The following is a 10,833-nucleotide window of genomic DNA, read 5'->3' as shown; positions in this document are numbered from 1 at the left end:
ACCTCATCAATGTGAAGAGCTATTATAGAAAGACGGCGTGCTATTTTTGCTAGGATCTTTGGGATATAGCCCGCTATCTAACCAAAGATCAAGATTATTCTTTCCTTCAAACCTGAGTATATGTTTTGTAGACTTTATAATAGTAATGGGTTTTATTCTCTTCCTTATTAGTTCATACTTACTATCCAACTCAATATAAAGATTATAGAGAGGTCTTTTATTAGAGCTACAGAGATCATTAGATGACTTATCCATATCCAAGGATGTAAATAGAAGATTGGATTGAAAAACTATGTGAATTAGAAATAAGAAGGAAAATGAAGAAGAAACTGGTAAGGAGAGAAAAGAAATAAGAGAGTGAGAATGGAGGAAAGTAATCAAACATCAAACAAATCTCAAATTGAATATTAGTTTTCACTTGAATGAGGATGAGTAAGATCTTCATTATGACAACCTTTGTCACCTGTATGTCCACCTAGATTTCTAGGTTTGATGTGACCACGAGAATATCACGAGGATGACTTATTAATGATTTTTTATGTATTTACTTATCAAAATATAAAAGTTTTAGATTTTTAATTAATGATTTTATTTTCAAAAATATTTTTTCTCTCTAGGATTGCTTACATGGCATTTTCAAGATCTCAAAACTCCCCTAGTGATCTCTGCCAAGGGATGGGGGATCCTCTACCATGTGATAGGAAGTACCAAACAATATTTGATATTCAAAAATATCAAAAGGTATCAAACAATATCAAAAATACTAGAAAGTACCAAGCGATGGGGATCCTCTCACAAGTGATGGGAGATCCTCCGCCAAGGGATGGGGAGTACCAAAAAATATTTGTACCAAAAATACTAAAAAAAGTACCAAGCAGTGGAGGGTCCTCCACCAAGTGATGAGGGATCCTCCAAAAAAGTTCACATGAGAGTCACCACCAAGCGATGGGGGGCCCTCTGTCATAGCGAGGGGCCTCTCTCAATTAGTGGTAATCTATACACCAAGTGATGGGGGACCCTCCATCGCAGTGAGGGGCCTCCCTCGCTTGGTAGTGACCCATACGATGATTGGTACACCATGCGAATCACCACTAAGCGATAAGGGGACCCTCCGCCTCTCACTTGGTGGTGACCCATAGAGTGTTTTGTGTATATGGGGATTACCATCAAGTGATGTGGGTATCCTCTACCATAGTGAGGGGCCTCCCTTGCTTGGTGATAACCCATACGATATTCAATGCACATGAGGGTCAACACCAAGCTTAATATACCAAAATGTTACAAATTATGCAAAATTGTTTTGGAGAAAATGTACCAAAAGAACCAAAACATTCTAAAATGATTTGAAATTTTCAAAAGGTACCAAAATAAATACAATACTAGGCTACCAAAGTACAATAGTTACCAGAACAAAAGGATGATGCCAAAAGATAAGGCAAAAGTACATGTTGACCTTCCATCTCTTGGGTAAGAAGCCACAAATCCTTTGTTATTCCAAGTCAATAGAGCACGCACTTCGACGCATTCAAATTGGCCTCCACTTCATTTAGCTTGACCTTGCTAGTTTAGCTCCTCTAGTTGCTCAAACATGATAATGTCATCCTTAATTCTCTTAGCCATGGCATTGGAGCCCTCAACCCTCAATAAGCTCTCATTTTTTCATTGGAGAGATGCCCTCAGCTCATGTAACCTACTCAACTTCTGTGTGCATCTTGTTAGAACCTCTTAGCAATGCCCTACAAATCGAAAATGTAATCTAGTTCAAAAGGTCTTGACTTGAAAACATGATCCTCCTCAATGCACATGTTGCTTGCACCTTATGTATAATTGGTCTTTCTGTTTGACCCATGTAGGCCACCCTAAAATATGTCGTTTGCCCCTTCTCCAATTGTCCAACTTCTTCTCCAACCCTCCAAGCTTGTTTTTGCACATGTCTTGCACGGTTGCCCTAAAATTTTCCCATGCAATCTTATATGCAAAAGGGTCTTCTTTTGCAACATTACACCTCTTAAATGCATAGCACCTACCAAACTTTGTCATGATCTCCCTACACAATGGAAGGGCCTAATAAACCTTGTGGAAGAGTAGTCTACAGTCCTTGAAATTTTCAATGTATAAATGGTTTGGATATATCTTGGCATTATTTTGATGATGTAGCTTGAACACTATGAGCCATTGTTTGTTGGGGAGATCGGTCAAGTCTCACTTCTCGATGTATGTGCAAGATGTGTGTGTGTTTGTATTACTATTTCCTTCAAAAAATGAAACCTATGGAATTAGTGAAAATTAATAAATTTTATATATATATATATATATATATATATATATATATAAATTTACCTTAAAATTAAAAAACCTAATTTAACTTTACATACAATTTTATTAAAATAAATTTAGTACATTTATACTTTGATCATGTAAGTAGAATAGGAAAAAGAAAAGAAAGTCGATTTTGTCGAAAAGAAATCCATGGGAGTAGTTTTTCCAATCCTAAGTGGATAAAGGGTCTAGCTATTACCTACATCCATGTATAAGAAGAAGGTGAGAAATTTGGCTTCTAATGTGTATTGCACGCGTCATCACAGTACCCTGTTGTCATCCCAATCGCACCTACAAAGATGTTATTAGAATTAAACCCTGAGGACAAGAAAATCTAATGTTAAAGTAAATCTAATCATGATCATTATACACAGTAAAAATAAAGAACACTATGCTATGAACTAATATACTTAACTTTGCAAAAGAAACAAAGTACCTAAAACTCCCATACTATTAATGCTAGAGATCATCTCATAAAAGAAACATAAAAGGATTTGAACATCAAGTAAATTAACCAACTTATCACTATTGTGCTCAATGCACGTTAGTTAAACTATTACTATTGCTAGGAATCTTTAAGTTAGCATTTGCTATGATAAGCATGGAGATTACCCTCAAGCTATTAATGCAAGTTGTACAAGGCTCTAGTATAGATGTTATAGCCTCCTTACACTTTGAAACCCAAGTTTAGTGAGTAAAGCATCAAAGTCATGCTAGACATCAAAGTAAGATATATATAAAATTAATGCTAAAAATGTCTACATTAGCCATCTTTCTAATCTAAGAAAAAGTGGTTCCTTGTTTACAAGGGAAGGAAATATCTTACTTTTCATCCTAAGAAAGTATACGATCGAGTGAATGTAACCATGGGTAGGCCTACCCTAAATAAGACAGAAAGAATGAAAGAATGAAAGAATGAAACAAGTTCGCTAGGTCTAAAGTTGGACAACTACTGAACATGCCAACTATATACAAACACTATAATAAATATTGTGCAGATTGTTGAATGGCATAGGGCACACAGCCCAACCTACCCACACTATATGACTTGCCCTAATTGCTGCCCAAACCTGGTGGCCACCCAAAACTGCTACCCAAACTACTCTTGTACAAGGCAATGATAAATAAACTGCACTAATCTGCCTTAACCATGCATGTACCCATCCTAAAGGTGACCAAAACTCTAGCATCTCTCTCAAATCTTGACACGGCATAAGGCTAAGGGATCTAGAATGCTGATAAAGAATGGCATGAGGAAGTGCCTTGGTGAAAAATTTTGCCATATTGTCTGCTATCTTACAACACTCCACATCAATAGTCCCATCCAAGATCTTCTCACAAAGGAAGTGATATTGCATCTTGATATGCTTTATTTGTGCATGAAATACAAGATTATGTGCCAAATTCCAAGGCTATATAACTCTCATTGTCATACACTAGTGTGATAGCCCTATTTGTGAATATTCAAGCTCCTTTAATAACCTCCAAAGCCAAATGCTCTCACAAGCTACTTAGTAATCAAACCTCTGTAGATGAAAGGTCAAATGTAGGCTACTTCTTGTTGCTCCAAGAAATTGCACTTATACCTAGACAAAAGCAATAGCATGTAGTTGATCGCCTATGATCAACATCACTATCCCAATTGAACTCTCGAGCCACATGACATCGAACCACCACTACTGGATAAAATATGCCTAGATCAGGGGTTCCCTTCAAGAACCACAATATTCTCAAGGTAGCCTAACAATGAATCTTCTTGTGCTAGTTCATGAACCCCACAAGCAAGCCAACTAGAAAGCACATGTCAATCCTAGTATTCAAAAGACAAATCAAAAACCTAATCAACTATCGATATCTACAAGCATCTACCATTCATAAGTTAACATGGGCTAAAGCTTTCTTCCAATTTAGATCCATGGGAGTAGAAATGGTATGGCACTCCATCATCTCAAAGTAGTCAAGAGCACCTGCACATACTGTTGTTGAGAGAGAAAGATCCCCCTCTCAGTTTGTCATGTCTCATGACCTAGGAAGAAATGAAGAAACTTCATATCTATCATTTGAAACTTTGCATGAAGTGTTTCCTTAGTATGCTTGACCATATGGGTATGGTTACGTGTCAAAGTGAGATAATCCACATAAAACACATAGTTCAAACACTATAGTCCACAGGCTAATGTGTAGACATACAAATTTGGATCAAACATGGATTTTCAATATCACAACTCTTAAAGGAACAAGTATATCTTCTCATTCCATGCACAAGGAGCCAGTTTGAGGCCATAGAGGACCTTCTTTCACCTATAAACCTTACCACCTAAGGGAGAAAATCCATGAGGCTGCTCACACATATCTTCTTTAAGTCACTGCTCAAAAAGGTTGACTTGACATCCAACTAGTAAACCGACCATCTTTTATGGCTAGCTAGAGCTAGTACCATCCAAATGATGGCCATGCGAGTTATGGTTAACAACGAGTTGTTGTGCAAAGCCTTAAGAAATCAACTATGCCTTGTGCTTGTCAAGTGTACAATCACTAATATACTCGAACTTAAAGATCCACTCGACTCCAATAACCCTTCCAATGAGTGGGTCAAGGCACAAGATACCAAGTGTCATTCTACTCAATGGACTCTGATTCTTACTCCATGACCTTCTACCAATGGTCAGTCTTGTAATACCTTCTTTACCAATGTTGGCTCCCTATCCTACATGGCACACACACTCTCTCTCTCTCTCTCTAACCACCTAATTGACCAACAAACCAACCAACCAACTAACTAACCAAGATAACTAACCTACTCTTTCTCATTATGAAATCTATAAAATTCGCAAGAGAGAGAGAGAGAGAGAGAGAGAGAGAGAGAGGGATCACTAACTTGGACAATTGTTATCAAAAATTGCCCAAAAGACCAATCCTTGCAAATAAAACCCATTTGCTTAAAAACATGCAACCAAAACACCAACAAAGAGCAATATAATAAATTAAAATGTACAAAGCACCTAACTTACCATCACACACACGCATGCACACACACGCACGTGCACATAACTAACCCACACTCACTCTTAACATAAATAACAAAAATAAATAAAGTAATAAACTAAAGATTTAAAAATAAATTAATAAATAATAAAACAACTCACACACACTCTCTCTCCAACTCACCTGTCACTCTCTCCAACAACTAACCTACTCTCTCTCTAACCAATCTCTCTCCACCTCAATCTCTCTCTCTAACTAACCCCTTTCTCTCTTTTTCTCCCACACTCTCACCACACACACACTCTCTCTCTCACTTACACATACACACTCTCACCAACCTCCCCCCCTCTCTCTCTCCACCTTACGCACTCTCTATCTCTATACACACTCTCACTAACTTCTCTCTGTCTCTCTCTCTCTCTCTCTCTCTCTAATAATCTCATCGTTTGTAGGTGGAGCCTCAAGAGACATATGCTCCATAAGCACAAGCTCCAAGGCCCCACTGTCACATCGGATCTCCAAAAATAATGTACTCCTCACCTCCCTTTACCACTTGGAAACTCAAAGAACCACACATCTCAGCTCCTATATACATGATGTGAGATGGGATAATAAATCTTGTACCCTTGTGGATAACTAAGAGTTCTAACTAACAAACGCATATTTATTGGATGCGGACTCAAACACATCACTTTACTTCTTTGGAATGTGAAAATAAGTATCACATCGAATATCCTGAAATAAGAAACATCCAATTTTTGTCTAAGAATGCCTCAAAAGGAATCATACTAGCAATGGTTAATGTGGATGATCAATTTAGTTTAGAATATGAATTACAATAGCCACTACTTTGGGCCATAGACACTAAGATGTTTGCCAAAGCTCCATCATAGTCCATGAAACCAATCTTCCTTTGAAAAAAAAAAATGGTAATGAGCTGATTTAACTTAATGACAGCAAGCAAATAAATTCATAGTAAACTTAAATGCAAATATAACCACTAACTATCTTGGACATTGGACACTTAGTTGACCCCAAACTCGCTTCCCTTGCAATATTTCTTTAACTTGTATTGCAAATGCATGGTGTATACTCAAATCCTTTAATCTACTATGTCGATCCAAATGCCTCTTGCTATCACAAATGGCCAACAAACCTTCAAACCAATTTGCCCCTTGGTTTGCTTGGGGAATCGGTTTTCACTGTGCTTGGATAGCAAATTAAGCCCCAAATCCCCTATTAGCTGGCTGGCCTCTTAATCTCCTAAAATTCTCTATTTTCAATTGGTGAAATTCAAGTCCTAGGTCTGCACATCTGAGCACACCAAGGTGGCTGTCAAAACCTAATCACGAGAAACCCAGCTTGTATCCTAACTAACACTGATTGCCAAGTAACAATCAAGATATTCCACAAACCAAATAATTCATATCTTCCTGTACAAGTGGTAACATGACCTCTTCTACAAAAAAAGCATTGATTTCAAATAATTATAGTTTTTTGTTGCAAAGTAAGACCGTGCCAATTTACATCTACATGAAGCTGCAACGTGCACAGATCATGGTGGAAAGCTGTTGATGTGTCTGATAGAAATGTGGATCTAAACTGCTGCAATCTTGAATGAAAGGCTACAGTCCTAATGTTTAATAATCATCGGCTAAATATGTTGCCTTTAATGAACTCCAAATGATAGTTCATGGGTCACTTTCTGTCTATCAGTGAATGCTGAAGGATTTACTACTGCTTTGTCCCCATGAAAGTTCACTGCATGAATGCAGCCTGCAAGCCAGTAGTGCAGATTGTTACTGGAGTTGGGGATTGTCTGGGTGTCGTAGGTTGTTTACACATGGCAAAGTTATTTGTTTAAGCATTCTGCAGAACTAGGTTTATATTTACTCTGTATTTTATTCCTCTAGTTCTGCAGTCTATCCTCTCAACTTTGATTGAATAATGGTTTGCAGATCTCCAATTGCCAACAACAAAAGCATACACCATATTTACCACCTCAAACTGACAATCTTTTCTTGCTTATTTCAAAAATGCTTACACCTTACTTCTTCTGGACATGCTCATTTGCCCTCACATGGCATACATACTTGCAATAAGCTTACATAAAACTCAATAAGTACTATTCTTAGCAATCAAATAATCAAAGCATCGTCTTCCTATTTCCACATTACCATATGTTTTGCAACGACTGAGCAAGGAAACTAAGCCAACACAATCAATCTGCAATGGAATGCTTGAGAACAAGTACTCTGCATCATTTAGGTGGCCTGCAGATGAAAGAAGGTTGAGTATGCACTCATAGTGGTTGAATTTTGGTGTAATGCAATGGTCTTGAGTCATTGCCTTAAATAGAGATACACCTGCATCTAGTTCTTTGCAAGCAGAAAGGAGACCCACAAATGTTGCATCATTTGGTGTTGAACCTTTGTGTTTCATTTGGCAAAAATACTGCCCAACCAATTCCAAGTCTCTATGTTGGGTGCATGCTGCAATTATTGCATTCCATAACACAACATTTTCTTTTGGTAAAACTTGAAAGACTTTGCATGCATCATTAGGGCTCCCACACAACATGTAGAAAATGATTAGGATGCTCCCTATATGTTCATCACAATCCAACGTTCTTTCCACAATCAGGCCATGAATCAGTCTACCTTTCTCAAGAGATCCCAAGCTTGAGCATGACTTCAAGAGACTGACAAAAGTCGGCCCATTTGGTTCCACACCCTGCTCTTGCATTTGTAGAAATAAGTGAAGATTCTCGCCACTACAACCATGATGAGCATAACCTGCCAGCAATGCATTCCATGTCACTACATTACGATTTTCCAAGAGATCAAAAACACATTGCGCATCTAAAAGGCTGCCACAAGTAGTGTACATGTGAATTAGAGTGCTACCAACCAACAAGTCATTCTCAAACCCTCTCTTAAGGATTTGGTTATGGAGAACCTTGCCTTGTGGTAGGTCCATTGAGTTAAAGCAAGTCTTTAAGATATTTACAAAGGTGATCTGATTTGGCTCCACACCTTCATGTTGCATTTTTGCAAGGAGAGACAAGGCCTCTTGATCTTGTCCATGCATTGCATATGCTGCAATCAGTGAGCTCCATGTCACAACATTCACCTTCGGTAATTTTCTAAAAAGTCTATCAGCATCAGCAAGACACTCACATTTGCTGTACAGGTCAATGAGAGCACTTCCAACGTATACGTCTGTCTCACAGCCTATTTCGATGATATAGCCATGAATCTCTCTGCCATAATCCACAGCTGCTATGCTTGAACAAGCCTCAAGGATGCTGATAAGCATTATCTGGTCTGGGATTAGCCCTTCCTCGTGTGTTTGCCCAAAAAGTTGTAAGGCTTTGAAGCCATGCCCAAGTTTGCCATGAGCATGAATTATAGTGCTCCATGTCACAATATCTCGCACCTGCATTCTCTCAAAGACTTTGCATGTTTCTTCTATGGTACCAAAACCTGTATACATGTCAATGAGAGCATTGCCAATCTTCACCTGCACTTCAGACCTGAAACATGACTTGATAATGATGCAATGAATATGCTTACCTTGACCAACTGCTCCAAGCAGAGAACAAGCTTTCAGAATGCTTATGTATGTAATATGATCAACTAACACACCTTCCAATTGCATTTGCTTGAAGCAATCAAATGCTTTAAGACCACAGTTATTGTGCACGTAGCCTGCAATGATAGTATTCCATGTCACAACATCATGTTCTTGCATATCCATAAACACATTGTTAGCAGTTTCAAGATTTCTACACTTGATATACATGTGGATAAGTGCATTCCCGATGGTGATATTTGTATTGAGACCTTGACATTTAACACAAACATGAACCGTCTTTCCGTGATCTAATGCAGCAGCACTAGAGCATGCTTTAAGAGTGGCCACATATGTGTGAGCATCTGGTATCACATTTGACAAGTGCATCTGATTGTATAACTCGATAGCTCGCTTACCTTGTCCAAGCCTTGCATGTGCCAATATACTTGCTGTCCATTGAAACACATCTGGCTCAATAAATTTACCAAAAGTTGCATTTGCTTTGAACAGACTTGTCATGAAACAAGCATGCTGATTAAGACCTCCTCCCTAGTACAACGTTCAACCGCACTTTGCAACTACTGATAATAATACAATGATTGTCTCACGTATGCCTATTTGGCAGACAGATCTTGCATTAACAAGCCTAAACAGCATCATGAAGCTGGCCAGTATCAAGAAGAAGATGAATGTCTTTGGTCTGTTCTCTTACATCTACTTCCATTTGTCTTCTGAACATCTTTTTACTTGCAGATAACCCCTCTTGGAGCATCACAGTGGATCCTTGGACCTACACAGATTGAGAAGAGAGTTGCGACTGAACTGCAATGCTTACTGCTCGGGAAACACCTGTAATAGTTACTCCCAAAATGAGGGATGATGACCTGCTCTCAATATGCCCTTTCTCCTGCCATTCCCTGCAGACGCAGAGATCCAGGTGTGCAATCTGCTTAGGTAGAGGTGTGCAATCTTCTGTTTATCATCCGAATCGTGCCTTATGCATATAATATGGACATGTCTGATGTAACTTTTAATGATGAAGCTGGAATGTGAATTGGCGTAAACACGGAAGCTTAGAGCAAGTCTTGCAATCCTGCATATTAGAGCTTAGCATCCACACTCAGGATCTATTATTAGTTCGACTCTAAGCAGTGGATCTATAATGCTGCACCATAATCATCACTGCGACACCATTATCAGGCTGCTCCCTCAACCCGCAGGAAGCTTGAAGATATTCCTTCTTACTTCGGCAACCTATGCAACACCTGGCCATGCCTGGAAAATTGTGAAGTACTTCTCTATCAAGTGCAGCAGGACTCTTCCAGGTATTTCTGAAGGGAGGGAGGATCTCTGACGTAATCTGCCGTGGCCAAACACATGCATCCTGCTTCTCGAGATAGCTTGTGCTTCGATGACAGGGTTGCTCTAGAAGTTTCCAGGACTGTTTATTGATCGCTCCCGTCTCCAAATTTTCTTGGATGTTCAGTCATTGTAATGTAGAATTGCGCGTGGGAAACACTTCTTACAGCAAGAACTTGTGAATTGTCCAAGAGGATCAAAATGGGCTCTAAATCTATATATATATCTATATCTATACTACTTTATTATTTGAGTGAACCGGGCAGCACCGAAGTACCAAAGAGCTCTTGAACCTAGCTCTCATACCAAACCATATACCAACGCAAATTTGAATTGGCGGACTCCTCTCTCTCTCTCTCTCTCTCTCTCTCTCTCTCTCTCTCTCTCCAGCAACAAAGGTGGTCACTCAAGAGAACATTAAGGGGAGTAGAGGCACGCAGCGAAGGCAGGCAGCAATAGGTCATCAACAGGTGACTCTCTCTCTCTCTCTCTCTCTCTCTCTCTCTCTCTCTCTCTCTCTCTCTCAAAATCTAGGCCCTTAAGACTTTAGACCTTTGTCGAAATTAGATTTAACACATTAGAAGGTTAATATAA

The 10,833-nt window shown here is 38.9% G+C and overlaps 1 protein-coding gene across 13 annotated transcripts; it reads right to left on the bottom strand.

Moving 5' to 3' along the window:
- Positions 1-2,541: 2,541 nt before the first annotated feature.
- LOC148010158 (pentatricopeptide repeat-containing protein At2g33680-like) lies at positions 2,542-10,442 on the bottom strand. Of its 13 annotated transcripts, XM_087673131.1 has the most exons (4): positions 8,484-10,441; positions 8,340-8,402; positions 7,482-8,099; positions 6,412-7,080 (listed from the first exon to the last, which is right to left on the bottom strand). In XM_087673131.1, exons 1-4 carry the CDS (start codon positions 9,397-9,399, stop codon positions 6,974-6,976), a joined length of 1,704 nt encoding a protein of 567 aa, XP_087529257.1. In that variant the 5' UTR covers positions 9,400-10,441; the 3' UTR covers positions 6,412-6,973. The 13 variants fall into 13 exon arrangements, with proteins under 13 accessions (XP_087529251.1, XP_087529260.1, XP_087529262.1 ...); XM_087673134.1 differs by lacking the exon at positions 6,412-7,080 and adding an exon at positions 2,543-2,610 and having other exon boundaries at positions 7,482-7,577; positions 7,965-10,442; XM_087673133.1 differs by having other exon boundaries at positions 6,410-7,080; positions 7,482-7,577; positions 7,965-10,442.
- Between the last annotated feature and the right edge of the window lie 391 nt (positions 10,443-10,833).

This window comes from Lygodium microphyllum, chromosome 30 (genome assembly GCF_053477565.2).
Source record: "Lygodium microphyllum isolate KBCC chromosome 30, Lygodium_microphyllum_v1.1.10, whole genome shotgun sequence".
Taxonomy (NCBI): domain Eukaryota; kingdom Viridiplantae; phylum Streptophyta; class Polypodiopsida; order Schizaeales; family Lygodiaceae; genus Lygodium; species Lygodium microphyllum.
This window is presented reverse-complemented; position numbering and strand designations above follow the sequence as displayed.

Excerpts from the sequence above, each read along its gene's own strand:
- LOC148010158 (XM_087673124.1), bottom strand. The coding sequence starts at position 9,399 with ATGACAAGTCTGTTCAAAGCAAATGCAACTTTTGGTAAATTTATTGAG. Across the intron at positions 7,081-7,481 it reads CAGTCGTTGCAAAACATATG|GCTGCATTCATGCAGTGAAC; the intron begins GTAATGTGGAAA and ends ACTGGCTTGCAG.